Source organism: Canis lupus, chromosome 12, assembly GCF_011100685.1.
Source record: "Canis lupus familiaris isolate Mischka breed German Shepherd chromosome 12, alternate assembly UU_Cfam_GSD_1.0, whole genome shotgun sequence".
Classification (NCBI taxonomy): Eukaryota; Metazoa; Chordata; class Mammalia; order Carnivora; family Canidae; genus Canis; species Canis lupus.
Genome location: NC_049233.1, coordinates 35,428,677 through 35,450,076, shown reverse-complemented (window position 1 = coordinate 35,450,076; position 21,400 = coordinate 35,428,677). Strand labels below are relative to the sequence as shown.

The following is a 21,400-nucleotide window of genomic DNA, read 5'->3' as shown; positions in this document are numbered from 1 at the left end:
TTTCTAAGGTGCTTCATGGCTTGGAAAACTCCATCCCTCTGTCCCCTTGGAAAATGAACAGCATCAGGTGACTGCAGTCTCCCTAAAGCTCCATGGATTTTTAGCTTATGTTAAGGTTTAAGAATGCTTCTTAGTGAGCCCTTTTAAAACTTTTTGTTTTTTAAAAAATAATTAATTTCCCTAGGTCTTCAGTGCAATATTGATCTGCATGTCTTTCAAAGGAAGAAGGCTCTGTCCATAATTTTGCTACCATCACTCAGGACCACCAAGACTTTGGATGAAGATTGCTATAAACTAACACTCTAACTGGTTAAATGTTAGCATTGAGGATGATGAAGGGGGTAAGCCATGTCCTGGGAATAAGGACATGGCTAATAAAATGCCTCAAGCCTTCCTTGCTCAGCGAGAGTTTGCTTCTCCCTCTCCCCCTGCCCCTTCCCCTGCTCATGTTCTCTCTTGTGCTCTCTCTCTCAAATAAATAAATAAATAAATAGCCTCAAGCCTATTTTTTTTTTTTTTTAATGGGAGGAGTGCTTGGCATTAAGATTTCTAGGGGTATGGACACCTCAGTCAGTTAAGTATCTGTCTTCCGCTCAGGTCATGATCCCAGGGTTGTGGGATTGAGTCCTGCCTCAGGCTCCCTGCTCAGTGGGGAGTCTGCTTCTCCTTCTGCCCCCTCCCCACTGCCTATGCCCCACCCCCACCGCTTGTGCTTGTGTGTGCGCACTCTCTCTGTCAGAAATAAATAAATAAAATTCTTTAAAAAAAGATTTCTAGGGGCATGACACAAAGAAGAGTGGTAATATTGAATCTGATCTCAGAGTGGTTTCTTCATTATAATGGTGGCTACTATTTCCTTGTATAATTTTCTCTTTCCACCTCTTGGGTTTCCTTCATTTCCCCATGATCTTCAAATCTAGACTGCTATATCTCCTGGACTATAAACAAGTATTTCTAATACTTCCCAATGGTCCCCAAATGAATGAAATGTAATATATTTAAAACCAGCCTATCTTTCTTCTGAAACTGACAAATGCTCTATGTTCTCAGTCTTGGGTAATAGCATCATTATCTAACCACAGCCCAAAGTCAGAAAGCACGGGCATCCTTACTTTCAGTCTCTCACATCAAATACCACCGTTTATTGGTATAGCTTCAGAAATGTCCCCTGAATTTAGCTTTTCCTTTCTATTCCTTCGTTTCTGTTTTAGTCCAGATATTCATTGTATGGCTCAGGGCAGTACGGCAATGTCCATTTATTCTTGTCCCCTGCTGCTCCTTCTCTGTTTCAGTCACCTTCCAAGGTATAGTCAGAATTATCTTTCTCAAACCCAATTTGATCAGGTCATTGTGTTGCTTATCAAAAGAAGATTTTCTCTTGATTCCATCACTTACAGAGTAAAATCCAAACCTTCCTCTGAGTCTCTTCATGCATCTGAACCCTGAAATCTAACCAGACTGACCCAGAACTTGTGATTCCAGACCCAACTTAAATGTCCCCCACCTCTGGAAGCCTTTTCCAACTGGCCGTAGAGAGTCAGTTACTTCCTCTGCTGTCACCAATTGTTCTTTTTACACATTTCTTTCCTCTTTTTTTTTTTTTTTTAATTTATTTATTCAGAGAGAGAGACTGAGAGGCAGAGACACAGGCAGAGGGAGAAGCGGGCTCCATGCAGGGAGCCTGCCGTGGGACTCGATCCTGGGTCTCCAGGATCAGACCCCGGGCTGCAGGCAGCGCTAAACCGCTGCACCACCGGGGGTGCCCTTTTTACACATTTCTATTATGCCATCATATTTATGGATCACCTAATCTCAAATTCTACATACCTTTGGTTCTCTGACTCACTTTTGCTTCTCTCTCAAGGTAAGCAATTGGATCTTTTAATTCAGGAAATGGCTTGGAATTTCACTTTCAAATTATTTTTTTTTTTAATTTATGAGATACACAGAGAGAGGAAGAGACATAGGCAGAGGGAGATGCAGGCTCTTTGTGGGGAGCCCGATGTGGGACTCAATCCCAGGACACTGGGATCATGACCTGAGCCAAAAGCAGACACTCAACCACTGAGCCACCCAGGTGCTGGGGAATTTCACTTTCGATTAAAAACAGGAGAAAAGGGGATCCCTGGGTGGCGCAGCGGTTTGGCGCCTGCCTTTGGCCCAGGGCGCGATCCTGGAGACTCGGGATCGAATCCCACGTCAGGCTCCCGGTGCATGGAGCCTGCTTCTCCCTCTGCCTGTGTCTCTGCCTCTCTCTCTCTCTCTCTCTGTGACTATCATAAAAAAAAAAAAAAAAGTCTAAAAAAAGAAAAAACAGGAGAAAATAGGATGATCTAAATGAGGCTGGGGAAGAAGCTAGAGCATAAAGCCTAGAACATAATAGGTACTAAAGAAATGCTTGTTTAATGCATGGTTTAAAGCAAAACATGTCAAAAGTGAAATATGAGTAATGTTATTATGTGATGTCTGAGGAAGGAGTGATAACTACCTCTTAGTCTGATTAGGCCCAGCTGATCTAAAATGCCATCACAGGAAGATGTTTGGGGACATCAGTCTCTATTCCTTTTGCCTCTAGACATCATTAGTGAATGACTTAGTCATTACTAAATGACTTTTTAATTAAAATATGTTACTGTTGAATAACTGACTAGGTCATTGCAGTAACTCTCTCTTGTTATATGATCCTATTCATTTTTTTTCCTATTCATTTTTAATGTTGGCTACAGACTCATTTTATACTATTATTCTTTAATGTTAAATGATCAGCCTGCTTTGATATTAGGTAAGAGTACTTGCTTTGATAACACAAATACTTGATTATTCTAGATTCAAAAGAGTAACTGAAACTCAGCAGGAAATGAGAATGAGTGAAGAAAAAAAGGCAAAAGTTAGCAAATAATCATTGTATTTTAGATTTTGAAACTTGTGTTCTATAGTACTTAATTATACTGGCCTTTATAGATCTTCCAAAGGAATGAAAAATTGTTTTTGGAATTTCATACTGCTAAAACTAAAAGATTAATTGAAACCACAGTATTTTAATGTCTCCATGGAGACACTGAACTGATTTACTAATTATTGAAAAGCTTGGTACTAGTAGAAGAGAGTAAAATCTGGATCTAGTAATTTATTTTGCACAGTTAATAGTTTTACTTTGCATCTCTTTTCTTCTAGATATTGAGTACCTCTTTTGTCCCAGACATTGGGGGAAAATGATGAACAAAACGACAAGACCCACTCTTAATGGAGCTTGTATTCTGATGACAAAAACCAATAATGAATGAGTGACAAATAAGTAAGAAAATATCAAATAATGGAGTGTCTGTGTGGCTCAGAGGGTTGAGCATTTTACTCTTGGGTTTCAACTCAGGTCTCGATATCAGGGTGGTGAGATCAAGCCCCATTATCAGGCTGTCCGCTCAGTGCAGAGTCTGCTTGAGATCCTCTCCCACTCTTTTACCCTCTCCCCTCTTTTCCTCCCCCAGCTCATGCTCTCTCTCTCTCTCTAAAGTAAATAAATAAAATCTTAAAAAAAAAGAAAATATCAGATAATGGTAGATGCTATAAAGACAACAGAACGGCGATACATGTGGAGAATTACTGGTGCCTTCTTTAGATTGGATGGCCAGGATATTCAGTTTTCACACATTCATTGAATATCTCCTACATGCTAGGCACTGTGGCATATACTAGGAAATACAAAGATCGGTAACATACAGCCCCTATTTTAATGTAGTTTTCAGTCTCTCAGAAATAAAATATCTTTTTGTAAATCAACAATCATAGCAGAGCATGATGAACGCTGTTAAAGACTGTCGGCTGCTCTAGACCATTTTCTCTGAGTTGTGCTGGACCCCAAAACACAGAGGAGGGGAACAAAACAACTCTCAGAGAGTCAGAGAAAGCTTCCAGAAAGAGGGGATGTGAGTGGAGACTTGAAAATAAATAGGATTACCAAGGTGGTAAAAAGAAATGGGAGAATTGGGCTTTTCAAATGGAAGAAATAACATTTATAAAGGTGCAGAGGCAGTATGCGTCAGCAATATGAATGGTTGAGTACTGCTGGAGTATAGTATGTGGACAGGTATGCATACATACACTGCTGCCCAGTGGGCCCTGTCAAGGGAAATTGGTGTAGGAATAAGCCCAGAGATATAGGAAAGATCAGAGATATTGAGAAACTTATGTGTGGCAAGGTAAAGAAGTGAGTCTTTTAATTCTTTTTTTTTTTTTTTTTAGTCTTTTAATTCTGAAAATTTGGAACTTTAGTTTTATTATTTTTAAAAAAAATTTATTTATTCAGTTTTTAATTTTTTAAAGTAGGCTCTACACCCAACATGAAGCTTGAACTCACAACCCCTAAACCAAGGGTGGAGTGCTCCGGCCAGGTACACTTTTACTTAAGTTTTAAAATAGGAAAAGATAGAATAATCCAAATATTAACAGGTTTTACATACTGAGAAGGCATTAAAATACTTAGAGTTAAATAAAGCAAAAAATAAAATTTCAAATTATTAAATTAACTTACAATTGTAAATAAAATATTCTCAATTTGCTCTATTCTAAGAGTGTCAAAATTTGTTTCTGTCTACAGTGCTATTATTTCTCTATCTAAACTCCATAAATGCTTCTTTTATTAAAATTTAGGCTAATTTTAAAAATTTGAGCTTTTGATAAATAAGTTTGTAAAGCTTAAAGATTTCTTTAACATAGCTTGAGAAAGGGGAAAGTAGAACAAGCCATGATCTGATACAGATTTCTATCCCTTTGATTTATTTGACCTAAGGATGACACTTCCCAACTTTGTGCCACTGGTGACTTTCACTTGAAAAGCCCATATTAGCATGTAGAATGTGACACGTGTTCTTGAACAGGCAGCGTGGAAAATCCTATACCCACTTTCCTGTCACAGTGCAATAAATGCATTGCCGAAGAGCCAGGTTGTAGGTAAGATTGCTCACTAAAAAGAACAGGCCTTATGATAAAGAGTAAGGGCAAACCAGTTTCAACCGATGTAACTTTAAAAAAGAGATCTAGCAAAAACAAAATTTTAATAAGACATTAGTGTACTTAAAAAGATTTGTCACAGTGGAACAAGGAAATGCTGCAGTAATCCTCGTCTTCACCCACACCAATGTGAAGATAGCTTGATGGAAAGGGATGTCTGGAAGGACACAGGCTGTGCCAGGTTATGGAGACAAAGGCCTCATGTCATATGATATAGGTAGAGAGAGAGGCATAGGCTTTGCACAGAATGTGGGGATGCTAAAGATGTCATTTCCTTTATCACCTTACATTTGTGTCTTTTGTTTAGATTAGGGAAAATTGACTTATAAGTGCTTCCAAGGGAGAGCAAGTGTCCAAATAAGTGTCCACAATAAGAAGGAGGATATGGACTTTGTTGTGCCTCTTCAGCATTGCTATTTTTAGCTAGGCTGGTATGCTTTATGCTCAGCTGCTGTTATTTGGGAATATCATCTTTAACTTCCACGTTACATTGACATCGTTACCCTATTTACAATTGCATATGAGGTGATTTGCATTATGGAAACGTGAGGAAAGAGAATAGACTGCATATGCATAATACTCAAAATTCTCCACCTGATTTAACTAGAAAAATAATCTTAAAGATGCATCACAGACAAGGATGGGGACTGGGACTGTATGAGTATCTCGGTGTACAGTTGGTGTGTGATGTATGCAGTGCCTCTGGCTCACAGCCTACCTGGTAGGTGCTTAGTGAATATTTGATGAGTGAATAAATGAATGAATGAATCAACAAGCAGCTCAAGATAAAAAAAACAAAAAACAAAAAAAACAAAAACAAAAACGTATCCTTCAGTCCGCAGAGGTGACTCAAGGAAACATTTGTCCTCATAGCCTCTGGCCTCTGACCTAGCTAGATGTTTCTCATTTCTGACCCCCAGCCCAGAACTCTCCAAACCTACCAGCAGACAAGCTTCACACAGTCCACTTGCCTCAATCAGTCCCTGCCTGGCTACAGTGACCCTGAGCATGCAATTCTCTAGTACTGTGGATTGCAGGACAGAACCAGAAAGTGACTCAGAAAGGAGCTTGTTGGAGAGAAGAAGATGGGTCAGCCAACTGGGACAGAAAACCATCTAAATTCATGGATGTGTAAACAACTCGCAAGTTCTTTAGTCATTATTAACAGGAATTTAGAGGCAGGGATGCTCGCCATCCCTTCACTTCTGCATAATATTATCTTCTTCTTTCTTCTTCTTCTTCTTCTGACTTATTTATTTATTTATTTATTTATTTATTTATTTATTTATTTATTTTAGACATAGAGAGAGAGAGAGAGAGAGGCAGAGACACAGGAGGAGGGAGAAGCAGGCTCCATGTCGGGAGCCCGACGTGGTACTCGATCCCAGGACTCCAGGATCGCGCCCTGGGCCAAAGGCAGGCGCTAAACCGCTGAACCACCCAGGGATCCTCTGCATAATATCTTCAAATTATGTTGGGATTTCTCTTTGTTGTAAGGTTGCATTTGATGTTGAGTTGTCTTTGATTTTACCTGATTTAAAAAATACTGTTCAGGAGAGTCAGTGGCGGGGAGTGAGAGAGAGAGGGAGTCCTCACTGGCACACTGAATCTCCCTCCGTTAGTGTGCAGCCAGCTGAGGCTGGTGGGCCTGTCACACTCACAGCCTCTTTCCTGTTCTCCATCTTCCAGTAGTGTCCTGTGGATTCATTGTGATTTATAGCCCAGGAAGAAGCCACATCTGCAGCATTTTCACTGAATCCGGCCTGTAATGGTGTTTGTCAGGCTGCCATTTACAGCTTGGAAAATTTTTCTCTAATCCACTTTGCAGAAACATGATTGTTTCTCACCTTAATTGTGGTCCTTGATGTTTGCCTGTGTGGGAGAAGGGACCCAGCTTCCAGCTTTTGCCTTTGTACAGCACCAACCCAATGTTGAATATAGGAGAGTGATTTGTAGTAACCTATACTGGAAATAGTTTCTGGTAATCTTATTTGTGACTTTCATGAGAAATAGATGAGGTCTATTCTCTCATGTGCATATCTTAAAGTGGGAATTAAAGAAGTGACATATCAACCCATTTTTATTTCATCTCCTAATTTCACCATTTATTCTCTTTAAACCCATGGTTTCAAGGCTTTTAGTTTTTTTTTCTAGACTCAGTCAGAGGTTATAGACAAGGATATTCTTTAAGATATGCCTTCTAGGGCAGGACAACATCTTACTCATATTTGAGACTCCGGTCCCTGGCACAGAAGCTGGAATGGAAGAAACATTTAATATATATTTGAGTTAAAACTGCAGTGAATTAAGGGACTGGTCCTGGAGAAATTAGGAGAGGGAGTAGTCAGGATCCAGGGAAATATTTGGAAGTCTATGGAGAGCAGACAACATCTGAAATGAGGCAGGAGGCAAACAAATTGGAGCTATGTAGCATATAAGGGGCAGAGTATCACATGTCTGAAAAGAGCCCTCCCCAGACTTTCTGTGAGGCACTGACCAATTATTCAGGATTTACATTTTTGATTGAACCTTTAAACTATCTATATTGCTCTTGCTCATCTCCTCTCCTTGGCTCACACTGCCTCTGTTTTCTTTAGGGCTCCATCATGTTTCATATGAATGACCTCAGTTGCTTTCTAAATGGCTCCAGTCCCATGACTCTCCTACTCCAGGGTTTTTTAAGGCCAGGTATTGCCTCTTGTTTTAATATTGGTGCCATATCTGTGATACTGTGAAATTTCAACAATAATGTGCAGTTAAACAATTTACCCTCTTCTTTCATAAAACACTTATTGATAATTTGTAACAGGTACCATTATATTAAATGATGCTAAATTGGCTTTGGATTCTTTCTTTCTTTCTTTCTTTCTTTCTTTCTTTCTTTCTTTCTTTCTTTCTTTCTTTCTTTTTTTCTTCTTTCTTTCTTTCTTTCTTCTTTCTTTTTTCTTTCCTTTCTTTTTCTTTTTCTTTTTTTTCTTCTTCTTCAACATTTTATATGTTTATTTGAATGAGAGGGCAAGAGAGCACATTCATGGGGAGGGGTAAAAGGGGAGGGAGGAGCAGTCTTCCCACTGAGCAGGAAGCTGGGTGGGGGACTCCATCCTAGGACCCTGAGATCATGACCTGAGCTGAAGGCAGATGCCATACCGGCACCTCTGGATCCTCTTTCTAAGAAATCTAGAGCCCCACTGGTGCCTGATTTCACCCCGTACTCATCCCCTGTTTAGTCTCCTTTAGCTGTCACTGGTCTTCTTGCCCTTCCTTGGCTCAGTAGGTACACTCCTGCCCAGGGCTCTTACCCTTGAAGCTCCATCTGCCTGAAATGTTCTTTCCTCTAATCTCTGCATGGCTTGCTGCTTCACTACATTGTATAAGTCCCTTTCCAGTGGACTTCTCTAAATATACTGTCTATTCCTCTTTTCTGTTTTACCTGTATTTGTAACACTTAATATATTGATTTGCCAAATTGTTTACTGTGTATCTTCCCCATAAAAATGTGAGTTCCACGAGGACAGAAATTTTGCCTGTTTTGTTCATTGTTATCTCCTCAGTGCCCAACAGAATGCCTTGCTCGTTTGGGTGCTGCATAATTATTGCTAAGTAAATGATGAGGGAAGACATACAATGTCAAGTAGCCTATACCAAGGGAAATTAGAGGGAAGAAACAGTTTCCACCCAGCTTTGACCCAGGTTTCAAATGGGGGACATCACTTAAACCTGGAAAAGCAGTAAGGGAAGAGTGTTCTTTCTATTTTCAACCGTCTGGGACTCTGTTATTTTTTTTAGCAACCCTCTGATGTTTATTATATCGCCTTGTTTCTCTCTTTCTCTCAGTTGAATACATTTTTGTGGAGCTCAGAAGGACACAGTCGATTAGCATCAGCGTGAACCTGGTGGAGTGTGGTTCATTCACAATGCTAAGGATGTCTGCTGCGCTGCTCCTGTGGTTTGGAAACAAAATTGCAGAGTGGTTCTCTGATAGACTGGCCACATGGTCAGACACCAGTGCTCACCACAGAAACCCGTCAAGTTCTTTCCTTCTTGATTATAGATAGAGACATGGTCTTTTTTTCAGGCACAATTTTATTATCTTAAACTCAAACAAGTCTTTCCTCTCATATGCGAAACACTTTTCACAGGATATTTTACTATATTATTATTCCTCAGTTAAGATTCAGCGTAGGTGTTAAACTACTCCTTCTTTTTCTTTTCAGTCATCAGCAGATTGATGAGGATTGTTGGTCTCCATGAATCATTTTAAAGTTTATTTGCATTTTCCTTGATGAAAGACAAGCAGAGGAAAATAATTGCAGTTTTCAATGTTCATTGGGGTATTCTGAGAGCTTTCTGCAGTAAATTACAGGGATGTGATAAACATAAAGAAGCATCGCTCATTTCTCATTTCTGATTGCTTAATATCTCATACTCTGTCACTTCCATTACAAACATAAGATTTAATATCCTCAAATAGATTCTTATCCTTATACTCTGTTATCCTCTCTTGCAATGCTGAATGCCAGAATGTTAAATGTAAAGACTTCATGTAATCTTCCCCATCAAACCCATATAATTTTATGCACAAACCTTTCTACTTTCAAGGACTGGCAGATGTGTTTGTGGCTGATTTCCCCCCATCACTCCCCCACTAATACTGATAGGTGGGAAATGGCCACATCTCTAATTCTTCAATGCCATGTGAGATAATGGATGCTCTTACAGCAATAAAAAAAACCCACATCCACTCAGATTAGAAAAAGAAAACAAACATGCAACACGGATTAATTTTGCAGTTATTCGCTTTTCAAGGGGACTGTTCACTTTACAAAAGGATTCACTACAGATTTTCTTTATTTTTTTTTTTTTTTTTTTTTTTTTTTTTTTTTCAGATTTTCTTTAAATAGTAAGCGCCACTAGTGCACTTAAGATATAATTAGATCCGTCTAAATTGGATTCGTAGACATTTCAGGAACTGATTCATTGTGCAAAGAAACAGCAAATCCATGTTTGCTTTGCTACATGAAGCAAAACTAGCAAATATGCATATGCTCTGTTTAGAAGGTGCCAAACATCCAGATGTTTGGGAAAACCTGAATATTTGACCATGTGTTTGAGTATTCAACCAGATGCTTAGCACAATCCATTTGTGGTTTGGAGTATTTCTAACACAGCAGGCAGGTAGAGAGGCAAATATACTGAGACATTCTCTATCTTGCTAAAATGATAATGGCATTCCTTTTATTGCTTGTGGGTGGGCAATTTTATGAATTGATGAAAATGTGGCATATAACATATGCCACTTTCATTAAGTGGAGAGGTCATCTTTGTCAATGGGTTAACAATCTACATTTAAAGCCCTAAAATGAATACTTTAAGAGGAATGTGGAAGGCCAGATTATTCAGTGGAGATGAAATGCACTCTAAACAGCATTGTTCTTAGAAAGTGGGATAAGAAATGCTAAAACATACAACCTGAGGCTAATGAAATCAAATCAAATCAAAACAAAACAAAACTTTCCACGATAATTTCACCTGGAAACCGAGTTTCCTTTAACATTGCTCAGCTGAGCAATCCAAGCTGAGACCAGAAGACACAACTTGAAGCTTGACTACCCCAAAGATCAGGGTTCTGGTTGTTTATAAAATAGTATTTAGAATTCTTGATACAAAGAACTATAGTGGTTCAAATTGACATACCCATTTGTGATAACTTAGTAAGTACATTTTCTATGAAAGAAAGAAATGTATTCTAAGTAAAAGGATTGTAGGTATCACCTGGCATAGATGGAGCCCAAAAGAAGCCTTAGACCTTTATGACTGCGTTGTTGAGCAGTGGCGAATGCACTTTGGTAGGACTTGTTAGTCCCTGACTAACAGGCAGGGAAATATGGGGTTGCTGGATGCTGTGAAGACAGCCCAGGCTTTTTGTCAGCCAGGCTTAGGATGGCATCTTAGCTCTGTCTTATACCCTGTGCACCATCTTGCACAACTTAATTAGCCATTTGGTAAATAAGAGAATTAAGACTTAAAATGAACATTTTTTTATGGTTTGTTTTTCTCTTAATAAGAAATCAATGAACCTGATAAATGAAAGGTACTTAAATAATACTAGCTCTCTTTCAGTTCTGAAGAATATGCAATACATAGGAAATTAACACCAGCTTTTAACTGTCCTCAGTATTTGGGTACACAGCTTCGTATTATATTCCTGAATTCATAAATTTTATCCTCAGAGTGAGGGCAGAGCAGGCAGTTCTGTTATCTCTGCCCAGCATTCCACCCAGCAGATGCAGACATTGGGAGAAGAATGTAGAAAGCCATGGGCATTTTCATCAGATGCATTTACCAAAGAACTACAACAATAAGAATCTGTTCATTAGGCACCAAAAATAAGTGGTTATTATGAACACATGCCTCTTGCTGAATGTATGCCATAGAGTCACTTTTAGTTAGATGAACATGTTTCTATAGAGAGCTGCCATTAAAAAAAAAAAAAGCTGCCATAATTAGCAGTGTTTGTGATGAGAAAATCCTAGCAAAGATACTTGTTTTCTATTATAAAAGTGTGATATTTTCTCAAATGCAGCATTTTCCAAGTATTCCACTGTTCTCTGTCCTTATTAGGCTTCATTATATATGGAATAACCAGTGATTATAATATTTGCCAACTTTCTCTGTGCTGAGCCCTCTTCTAAGCACTTGAACTCAGTGAATCCTCACAACCACTTTATGAAGTAGGCTGTATTATTGTCCACTTTTTAACAGATGAGAAAACTAAGACATAGAGAAGTGATTTCCCAAAGGCAAACACATAAACAGTGATAGAAGCAGAATCTGAACTCAGTGTACCCAGCTCTAGAGTCTACATTGCCTTCTTAAGTCTGTACACCATTGTTTCTGTGAAAATAAATAAGGGCACCTGGTATAATCATGAAGCTCCAGTCCACGCAACTGAGAAGAATAAAAGAGCAAATTTCTACAGAATTTGTATGTATCCATTTGCCTTATAACCAAGGCCAGTAAGTTACAAATATGTAAGTAGCATTGGGAGTGTGATTCTTGATGAGAATGACAAGGCCTCTTCCCTAGGGGTGAAGAAGGAGAGCTGAAGACTTCATGGGAACCCCAGGAGGTGAGCAAGATCAAGTCCAAGCAAAGGCCTGCCCTTGGTATGCTGGCTTCCTCAAGAAAACAGGTGGAAAGTATGAATGTCACAGAGGAGCCTGGAAAGTTTGTCCAGGAGCCATTTTGCCTGTTGTGTGCTCCCTATCAGAAGTGTGGGTGCCTGTTCCTTGCACAGAACTGGAATTACAGTTAGAATTTAGGGACATCTTTTAAAACGTTAAAAAAAAAACCCACATGGGACAGCACTATGGAAAAATATACAATTGTGATATATGATTCATATACAGTTCTTCTAAGTTTATTTCTCTGGTGTTTTATTTGTGGCCTGAAGTGTACAAAAGTGACTTTATTATAAATGTTTGCAGATATTTTAAAAATCATTCATATTCCTATTTGGATGGCAATTCTTTAGATATGCTTCATCCTGAGAGCTAAAAACACTGCTACTCAGAATTGTGTTCTATGAATTCTGTTTGATTAGATGTTTAGAAGACAGACTTTGAAATTAGATTAACTGTCTCAAACATACACATTAAAAAGATTCCCTAAAAATTAAAATAAGATTCATTAAAAATAAGATTAAAAATTCTCATTAAAAATAAGATTCCCTAAGCTATTAAGATATGTCTTAGTTTTTTCCAATATTCTATAACTGACTAAACATTTAACTAATTGTGAAAAAGAATTAAAATATGCATGCTTTTCCAATTTTTAATTACTGAATAAGAAAATAAAAACAAAGCCTAGACTTGAATTTTTTTTTTTTTTTTGTCTATATAAAGCATAATTTTTTTTTTTTTTTTTTTTTTTTTCAGCATTCTCCTGGCTGGCTCAGTCAGGAGAGGATGAGACTTTTAAATAAAACATACTTTTTGGAGAAACAATTGAAGAAAAATAACATCAGGGAAATCTTTGACCTGCAACAGAGCCTGCATATTTCTAGGTAGCTTTTAAGGATATATTTTGGTTTAAAACATACACCTTGACAATTTATCCCCATAGCACAACAGGAGGATAAGCAAGCAGTATTCCTGTGGAAGCATAGCAACTTTTTTGAGAAGGAGGAAAGCAGTAATCACTGTATTGCTCAAAACAAAGGCCCTATTTGCATAATAAAGGTCTGATTTCTAGTTTGTTAAATCCAAAATCATTCAAGACTAAGGGAGGAAAGAAGACACACAAATATGGCCTACAGGTACATGAAAACATGATTAGTGGTCACTAATCATCAGTGAAATGTAAATCAAACCCACAATGAGATATCACCTTGCACCTGTTAGAATGGCTATTATAAAAAGATGAGAAGTAACAAATGCTGAGGAGAATGTGGAGAAAAGGGAACCCTTGTGCACTGCTGGTGGGAAAGCAAACTGATGCAGCTACTCTGGAAAAAGAGTACGGAAGTTTCTCAAAAAATAAAAAATAGAACTTCCCTTAGGGTCCAGCAACCTCATTTCTGGGTAAATACCTGAAGGAAATGGAATCATTGTATTTATAAATACACACAATGGAATATTATTCAGCCATAAAAAGAATGAAATATTGCCATTTGTGACAACATAGATTGACCCTGAGGGCCTTAGGCTAAGTGAAATAAATCTGACATAGAAAGACAATACTGCATGGTCTCATTTATATGTAAAATCTAAAAAACAAAAACCCTGAACTCCTAGAAATGGAGTAGACTGATGGTTGCAGGGAGGGGGCACGGAGGTGGGTGAAGGGGGATCAAAGGGTACACACTCACTGTTATAAGACAAGTTCTGAGGGTCTAATGTACAACATGGTGACTATAGTTAGCAATACGGTAGCGTACACTTGAAAATTGCTACAAGAGTAGATCTTAGAAGTTCTCACCGCATACACACAAAATGGTAACTATGTGAGACAATGAAGTGTTAACTAACTTTATTATGGCAATCACTTTGCATACATATGTATATAAAGTTATCTAATGATGCACCTTAAACTTACACAGTATTATATGACAATTATATCTCAATAAAGTTGGCAAAAAACCCCAACTGAGTAATATATGACCACATCTACATTATCTACTCAAATGCACCCTAGTTACTAAACTGTAATGAATTGTTCACTGCTCAGAAAGTTTTAAAAACCAGGATATGAATCAGCTTTGGGTTTCTTAATAACATATTTAGAAACTCATTAGTAATGTCTATTTAGACCATTCAGAAACTCACTAGCAATGGAGGAATTTATATTTCAGAAATTTGAAGGATGTAAACCTACCATTTTGAATTCTTGACCTGTTATGAAAAATTCCTTTTTATGGGATTCTTAATGCTAACTTAATTCATAATATATACCATTGGTCATGCAATAGATCCAGCTTTTCATGTTTCTGAGTCCAAAAATCATGTTTACTTTTTTAATCTAAAATTCCTAGTTGTAATTCTGTATATGAACCTAAAAGCCAGCTGTGCCTTAGACCTTGGGCTCAGATCATTTGTTGTTATCAAAGGGGTACATGAGGCTAAAAGCTCACTTGCTACACAAATGGAAACCTTATAAATGGAACAAATCCCCACTGTGCTTTTTGGTCTGTTTTCTATGTTGGGTTTCAAAATAGTAACCTTAACATTAACAATATACTGCTAAGCACAATTTGTATGGAAACAAATTGGGATAGATTTGTTCCAGGCTCAGAAGTGATTTCTCCCTGATGTAGGACAGAAACTTGATGAAATCTTGGTAACTTCAAGCACTAACTAGCCATCTGAAAGCATAGGTAGGAAGAATAGCTGTCCTCCACTCAGGTTATGTGAGTTGAAATCTTTCAGTTTCACCTTCAAGGTAAGAATAATTTTCTTATATTAAATGCATATTGCTGCACATGACCAATATCTCTTTATTAGGGCCCATAAGCCAGCTTACCACATACCCTTTCTCTCTCCTCCTCTGTAGTCCACCAGGTTTTACAAAAGTGAGTTGTTCCAATTTATAGTACATTCAGAAAGTTCTGAGACTGTCAAATCTGATATTTTTGCACTGAGTGGATCAAAATGGATGTAAATGAACTAAACTTTCAATCAGATGTGATTTGAGTATACAGTGATATAGTTTAGTTGTAATAGAAAGTAAAAGAGCTTAAAAGGCCCAGAATAATTCAGATTAAAATATCTTGGGGTCTTTTTCCATTTTAAAATGAATTGAGCAATTCTGTGTGGTTGAGGATTGACAGCATAATGGAAACAGAGCTAACTGCAGAATTTCTTACCAGGTAGGTAACTGCATTAGCAGCAAAACTCATAATGTAGTCTGTTGGTTGAAAAAAGTATGAAGGAGCCTTCTGTTTTCTTATGAGGTGCTATATTCTCATAGTTCTTGACTAATTTCACTTACCTACTGCCAAATTGCAGTTATTGGAAAATGTTCTCTATCCTATAACTTTTAGCAATATTATGAGAGACCTCATGGATATTGATTCTTCTTATAATTTGTTTACAACCATAGAAAAACATGAGTAAAACTGCTTCCAAGTCTCATCTTCTATTTTTGATGTAACTATAACACAAGATATTGCTATGTAATAGTAACACAATATATCTGTATATATTCCTGAGGATTGAGTAAAGGTTAAAATGGTGGGCCAGTATATCAGTGATCTTTGAAAGTTTTATATTTCACAGTAACTCTCTTCTTTTCTAGACAGACCTTTTTGTGGGATAAAATGCATAACATATATATTATAGGCAGCTTTTATACAAACTTTATGTATATTATTGCTCATGTGTATCACTTACCAGAATCAAGAGACAACTTGAGGCCAGTTTTGTGTGTTCAGGGATGGTGGAAAACACTGACAAAATCAAGCAACCAAAGACAAGGAGAAAACTGTAAAACAACAACAAAAAAGAGAAATATGATAAGAACCTTGCCTTATCATGACAGATTTCATTTCTTGTTTTTATAGTTTAAAGCACCAGACCCACTTGAATTGGTATTGATTAAATCATAAGAGCCTTGGAAGGGACTAGCTATTTTGAATATCAAAATATAATATGGGGGTGCATGGGTGGCTCAGTTAATTAATCATCTGACTCTTTATTTCAGCTCAGGTCATGATGTCAAGGTCATGAGATCAAGCCCTGAGTTGGGCTCCACGCTGGGCATAGACCCTGCTTAAGATTCTCTCCCTCTCCCTCTTCCCCCCAACTCCTGCTCCCTTTACCTCCCTCTCTCTCCCCCTCTCCCTACCTCCATATAAAGTATAATGTATGGTGAGCATGGAGTTCCTTTACAACATCATTGATGAAGACAGTGTTACATGGTGTGTGTTGCATGCTATATTTAAATGACTGCATCTGAAAATGTGTGAACTTCTCATTAATCCTCTTACAAGTGGGGATCCTGAGAAAGGTCCTGAAAGTATGTTTTTTCTTTCCTACCCCAGGAGCACATACCATAGCTATTCTCCTTTCAAAGAAGCAGAATCCACCTCACATTTGGCAGTTCTGGTGACCCATCAAATGTTCTAAGTGGCTGTTACTAAGTCACTGGCTCATTTTCACAGTCTAATTTTGCTCATGGATACTTGTTTGTCATTCCTTTATAATATTAATGAGAACATAAAATGAAGGGAATGATTTCTTCTGCTACCCATGTACTTTTCTATTTCCCTGCAAACTGCTAAAGAGATGACCCCCTCAGCTCTGTCTATTCATAATACAGCACTAGGGAGCAGAAGTGAGGAGCAGCTTTTTCTACCAATCAATCTACAGGCATTTTTAGTCCTCAAATTATGGTACTTTCAGGATCCAGGGATGGAGCTAAGTTCCCAAGGAAAATGTCTAATAAAAAGAGAAGGCTATTTTTAAAAATATTTCATTTATTTATTCATGAGAGACACAGAGAGAGAGAGAGAGGCAGAGACATAGGCAGAGAGAGAAGCAGGCTCCATGCAGGGAGCCTGATGTGGGACTCGATCCTGGGACTCCAGGACTATGCCCTGGGCCAAAGGCAGATGCTTAACTGCTGGGTCATCCAGGGATCCCCGAGAAGGCTATGTTTTAAGTTGAAATTACTTATCCTGAAATGGAAGATTAAAAAACAAACAAACAAATAAATAGGGGCACCTGAGTGACTCAGTCAGTTAAATGACAGTTGGTATTTGCTTGGGTTGTGGTCTCAGGATCTCAGGCTGATCTCAGCCTCAGCCCTGCATCAGGCTCCATGCTCAGCACAGAGTCTGCTTATCCCTTTCCCTCTGCTCCCCTGCTGCCTCTCTCTCTTTCAAATAAAGAAATAAAATCTTAAAAAAAAACAAAAAACAAAAAAACAATACTTGAACTACTTGCTCTAGGACATACCTTTTACTTTTGTGTATCTCTGGGAAGCTCATACAGTAATCTCCCCTAAAATACTAGTTTCCACATTCTTATATATGGCACTGGAGTTAGTTTCTGCCTCCTTTTGGTTTACCCTGACATGCTGTCCAAGCCTTTGTATCGCACTTGACTGGGAGCTCTGAAGGACCTACTATAACCAGGGATTGGTAAATTATGGCCTAGGGAACATATATGGCCCCTAAAGCCTGTTTTTGTTAATAAAGTTTTATTATCACTTAGCTACACTCATTTGTTTATGTATTGTCTATGGCTGCTTTCCTGCCACAAATGCAGAACTAAGTAGTCATGGCAAAGACAACTTGGCACACAAGACTAAAATATGTACTCACTGACCCTTTTAGAGGAGAAGTTTGGACCCATAACCAATACCATGTATTCCTTGTTTCTTTAAATCGCTGACAATACAGAACAAAGTCAAAGTTCATAATTGCTTATGTTCTGCTGTTGATGATTATTACTGACATTCATAGAGGGTTTTCTGTAAGCCAGACATAGTGCTAAGCACTTCCACATGCATTATCCAAGTCATTCTCACAAATTTATGCAGTAGAAATATCACTATTCCCATTTTACAGATATGAACATTGAGAATGAAGAACATTTATAACTCATCCAAGGCTGTGTAGCAGAAAGAGGATTCAGGACTGTCTGTCGTTGAGCTGCTGTATAGTGTTGCTGAATGAGCATGGCTAGATGAGAATGGCGGTACCATTCTTGGTTCTGCAAGACTTTTGGGGATACTTCTCTACTTCTTCAAACTGAGAGGGAAGTCTTATCATTTCATTTTCTAAAAAGATTTTATTTATTTATTCATGAGATACAGAGAGAGATTGAGGCAGAGAGATAGAGGGGACTGATACGGGACTGGATCCCCGGACCAGGATCACGTCCTGAGCCAAAGGCAGACACTCAACTGCTAAGTCACCCAGGTGCGTCCCAGTACTTATCATTTCAAATAAAGAAGTCTCCAAGGAAAAGGAGTGAAGGTTTTTCCACTAGTGAAAAAAACCTAGTATATGTCGTTAATAACTACTCACTATACTTTTGACTCATGTATCTAAGAGTTCAGGATACTTTGGATTATACTTTAAATTGGCTTTAGTGGAATGGAAATTGTAAGCCAGAAGTGGAATTCAGTGCACTTGCAAACTCCCAAGCTACTAATGAGAAAATGAAATTCAGGGATCACAAAGACAGTTGGGAGGATGTGATGCGGCAACAAGTAAAGATGATGACAGATATTTCCCCTCTTGAGAGCAGCTGTATGCTTTCCTTGTCCAGGCTTAACAGAAATCATTAGAAAAAGGAAGCAGGGCATTATTTAATCTCTAAGACATCTTCTTCCCCCAAGAGCATCCCAGTGGTATCTTCATGGTCTCTGTGTTCAAAACAGATCTATATCATGAGTCCTTGGCTAATTCCTTCTTTATTAATATTTGGGTGTTGCTTAAACCTTTTCCTTCATGTCACTGCTTTGCCCCTTTCTTTCTTGAGCCAATTGTAGTACACTGTTTTCTAAGAGTAGTTTCTGTACTAGAATTCTGTTATGTCTATAGGGGGCCATCTGAAGACAGCAAGCCAAAGACCTTCACTGCTCAGACTGCACAAAGGGCTATAGAGAGAAAATACATTCATTAATTCATTAATTCCTTTGTCTCCCAACCATTTATCCATTTAGCCAATCAGCAAATATAGATTAAGTATGTAATACTAGCCTGAGTCATTCTTTGCCTTGACAGAGTTTAGGGTCTGTTGAGGCATTACAGAACAGTAAACAGAAAATTAAATAAATATGAAATTTATTAAATCAATTTAATTTAAATTAAATAAGTAAACATTTAACAGATGTAAACAGAATTAAGATTCTGAGTGATGATTGGGAAAACACAGGGGATGAAAGAGTATATAGTAGAGAAGGGGTTAGGCAGGATTGTTTACTCCATTTGAGGAGTTGAGTGCAAAGTAAAAAATGTTGTCCCTTTGTTAAAAAACTGAAGGAGTACCTGGGTGGCCCAGTTGGTCAAGCAGCTGACACTGGTTTTGGCTCAGGTCATGATCTCAGGTTGTGCGGTCAAGCCCTGCATTGGGCTCTGCTTGGGATTATCTCCCTCTGCTTATCTCTCTGCCCCTCCCCTCAGTCATACATGCCCTCTATCTCTCTCTCAAAACAAAAACAAAAACAAAAACAAAAACAAAAACAACCTAAAAAAAACTCTTACGAATTTCAAGATGGTGATAGCTAAGTATGGCACCAATTTTTGCACCCTTGTAAGCACTGGGCTCTGTGCAAAGCACAGATTGCATGCCCATGAAGCCAGACTTGGGGTTAGGAAGACTTCCTGGAGAAAGTGATGGTCAGACTGAGCCCTGAAAGCCCAGCAGGAGTAAGCACAATGGTTGGAATGGCTGGGGAGAAGGAGCATTCTAGTCCATGAGGGCATGTGGGTGAAGGCCAGGTAAAAGAACAGTATCACTAAAATTTACCAATTAATCAATAAATTAGAGTTAGTGAACACCTGCTTATCCTTCAGTGGTACATGAAAAGTGTAAGGCAGTTCATCCCTACAAATTCATTTTTTGCATAGGAATTGTTTCAGTTCAATAGAAAACATGTACTGAGAACCCATTGTAAAAAACAGTATACCAAACTCTACTGAGGTACAAGGGATAAATTAAAGCAGTCTTTTTTTTAAAGAATTAAAAATATAATGCGGCTGGAGTTTAAATAAAAAAAAAAACTTTAAAAAAATCTAATGCGGTTGACTATATGATCATATAGTAGTCTGCCCTTATCCATGGTTTTACTTTTGTGGTTTCAGTTACCAGTGGTCAACTATAGTACAGAAGCAGATGATCCTACTTCTGATAGGTCAGTAGTTTCCTAGGGTTACATCACAATGCTTATGTCATTCATCTCACTTTACTTCATCATGTAGGCATTTTATCATCTTACATCATCACAAGAAGGATAAGGGTGAATATAGTACAATGAGGTGTTTTGAGAGGGAGAGACCACATTCACATAACTTTTATTACAGAATATTGTTATGATTGTTCTATTTTATTATTATTTATTGTTGTTAATCTCCTACTGTGCCTAATTTATACCTTAAACTTTATCATGGGCATATACAGGAACAAACAGTGTATATAGGCTTGATATTATCCACGGTTTCTTGGAGTGTGTCTCCTGCAGTTAAAGGAAGATTACTGTACTGGATCATAACGAAGGGCAGAGGCTGACAAATGCTAAGAAAAATACGTTAGAGGTTGAAAGCAGGGAGGGGTTCTCCTATTCAGTTGGGAATGCTGGAAGCACATCAAGAAAGTCTTATGGGTGATGCTTGAGATTGTCTTTGAAGGAAGAGTAGAGTTTCAACAAGAGAACTTTCTGGAGAGACACATCCCAGAAGGAGAGTCCAATGTGAGAATGGTGATAAGGTAGAAAATAAATGAGGTAAAATATCTGTTCCCTGTTTCATGAACAAAAAGTAATTAAGTTTGCAGCACAGGGTAAGACAGTTGTTGAATTGGGAGTCTGGGTCATGATGTGGAGAGGCTGGTATGGCAGGGTCTATCTTTAGTTCAGTAGATAATGGGGAGCCATTGATGATTTTTGAACAGGGAACTATCATCAGAATTGCACTCTGGGAAAATTGAATTGTCAGCAATGTGTGTTAGGACTTATCTGAGTAGTTAAGAAGTAGGGGCAAGAGTAATGGTGATCTAGGTTAGGTTGTAAACTAAGTGGTAGAAATTAGAGTGAAATAGAGAGGAAGACCACAGGGAAACTTGTAAACACAGGAGCTCCCTGACTTGGATAGTTATTAAATTGGGCAGTGGACATTAGGAAGGGGTGTAGTGACTGAAGGTCTGAGGTTTCCATTCATAGTTACTAC

General features: G+C 38.2%; 1 protein-coding gene across 3 annotated transcripts in view; it reads right to left on the bottom strand.

Moving 5' to 3' along the window:
- The window catches only part of KCNQ5 (potassium voltage-gated channel subfamily Q member 5), a 505,347-nt gene that overhangs the window by 153,822 nt on the left and 330,125 nt on the right, over positions 1 to 21,400 (bottom strand). For all 3 annotated transcript variants that reach the window (XM_038554513.1, XM_038554512.1, XM_038554514.1), the window contains exon 2: positions 15,897 to 15,987. In XM_038554513.1, the coding sequence (XP_038410441.1) occupies positions 15,897 to 15,987 (91 nt within the window). The remainder of the gene's footprint in view (positions 1 to 15,896; positions 15,988 to 21,400) is intronic.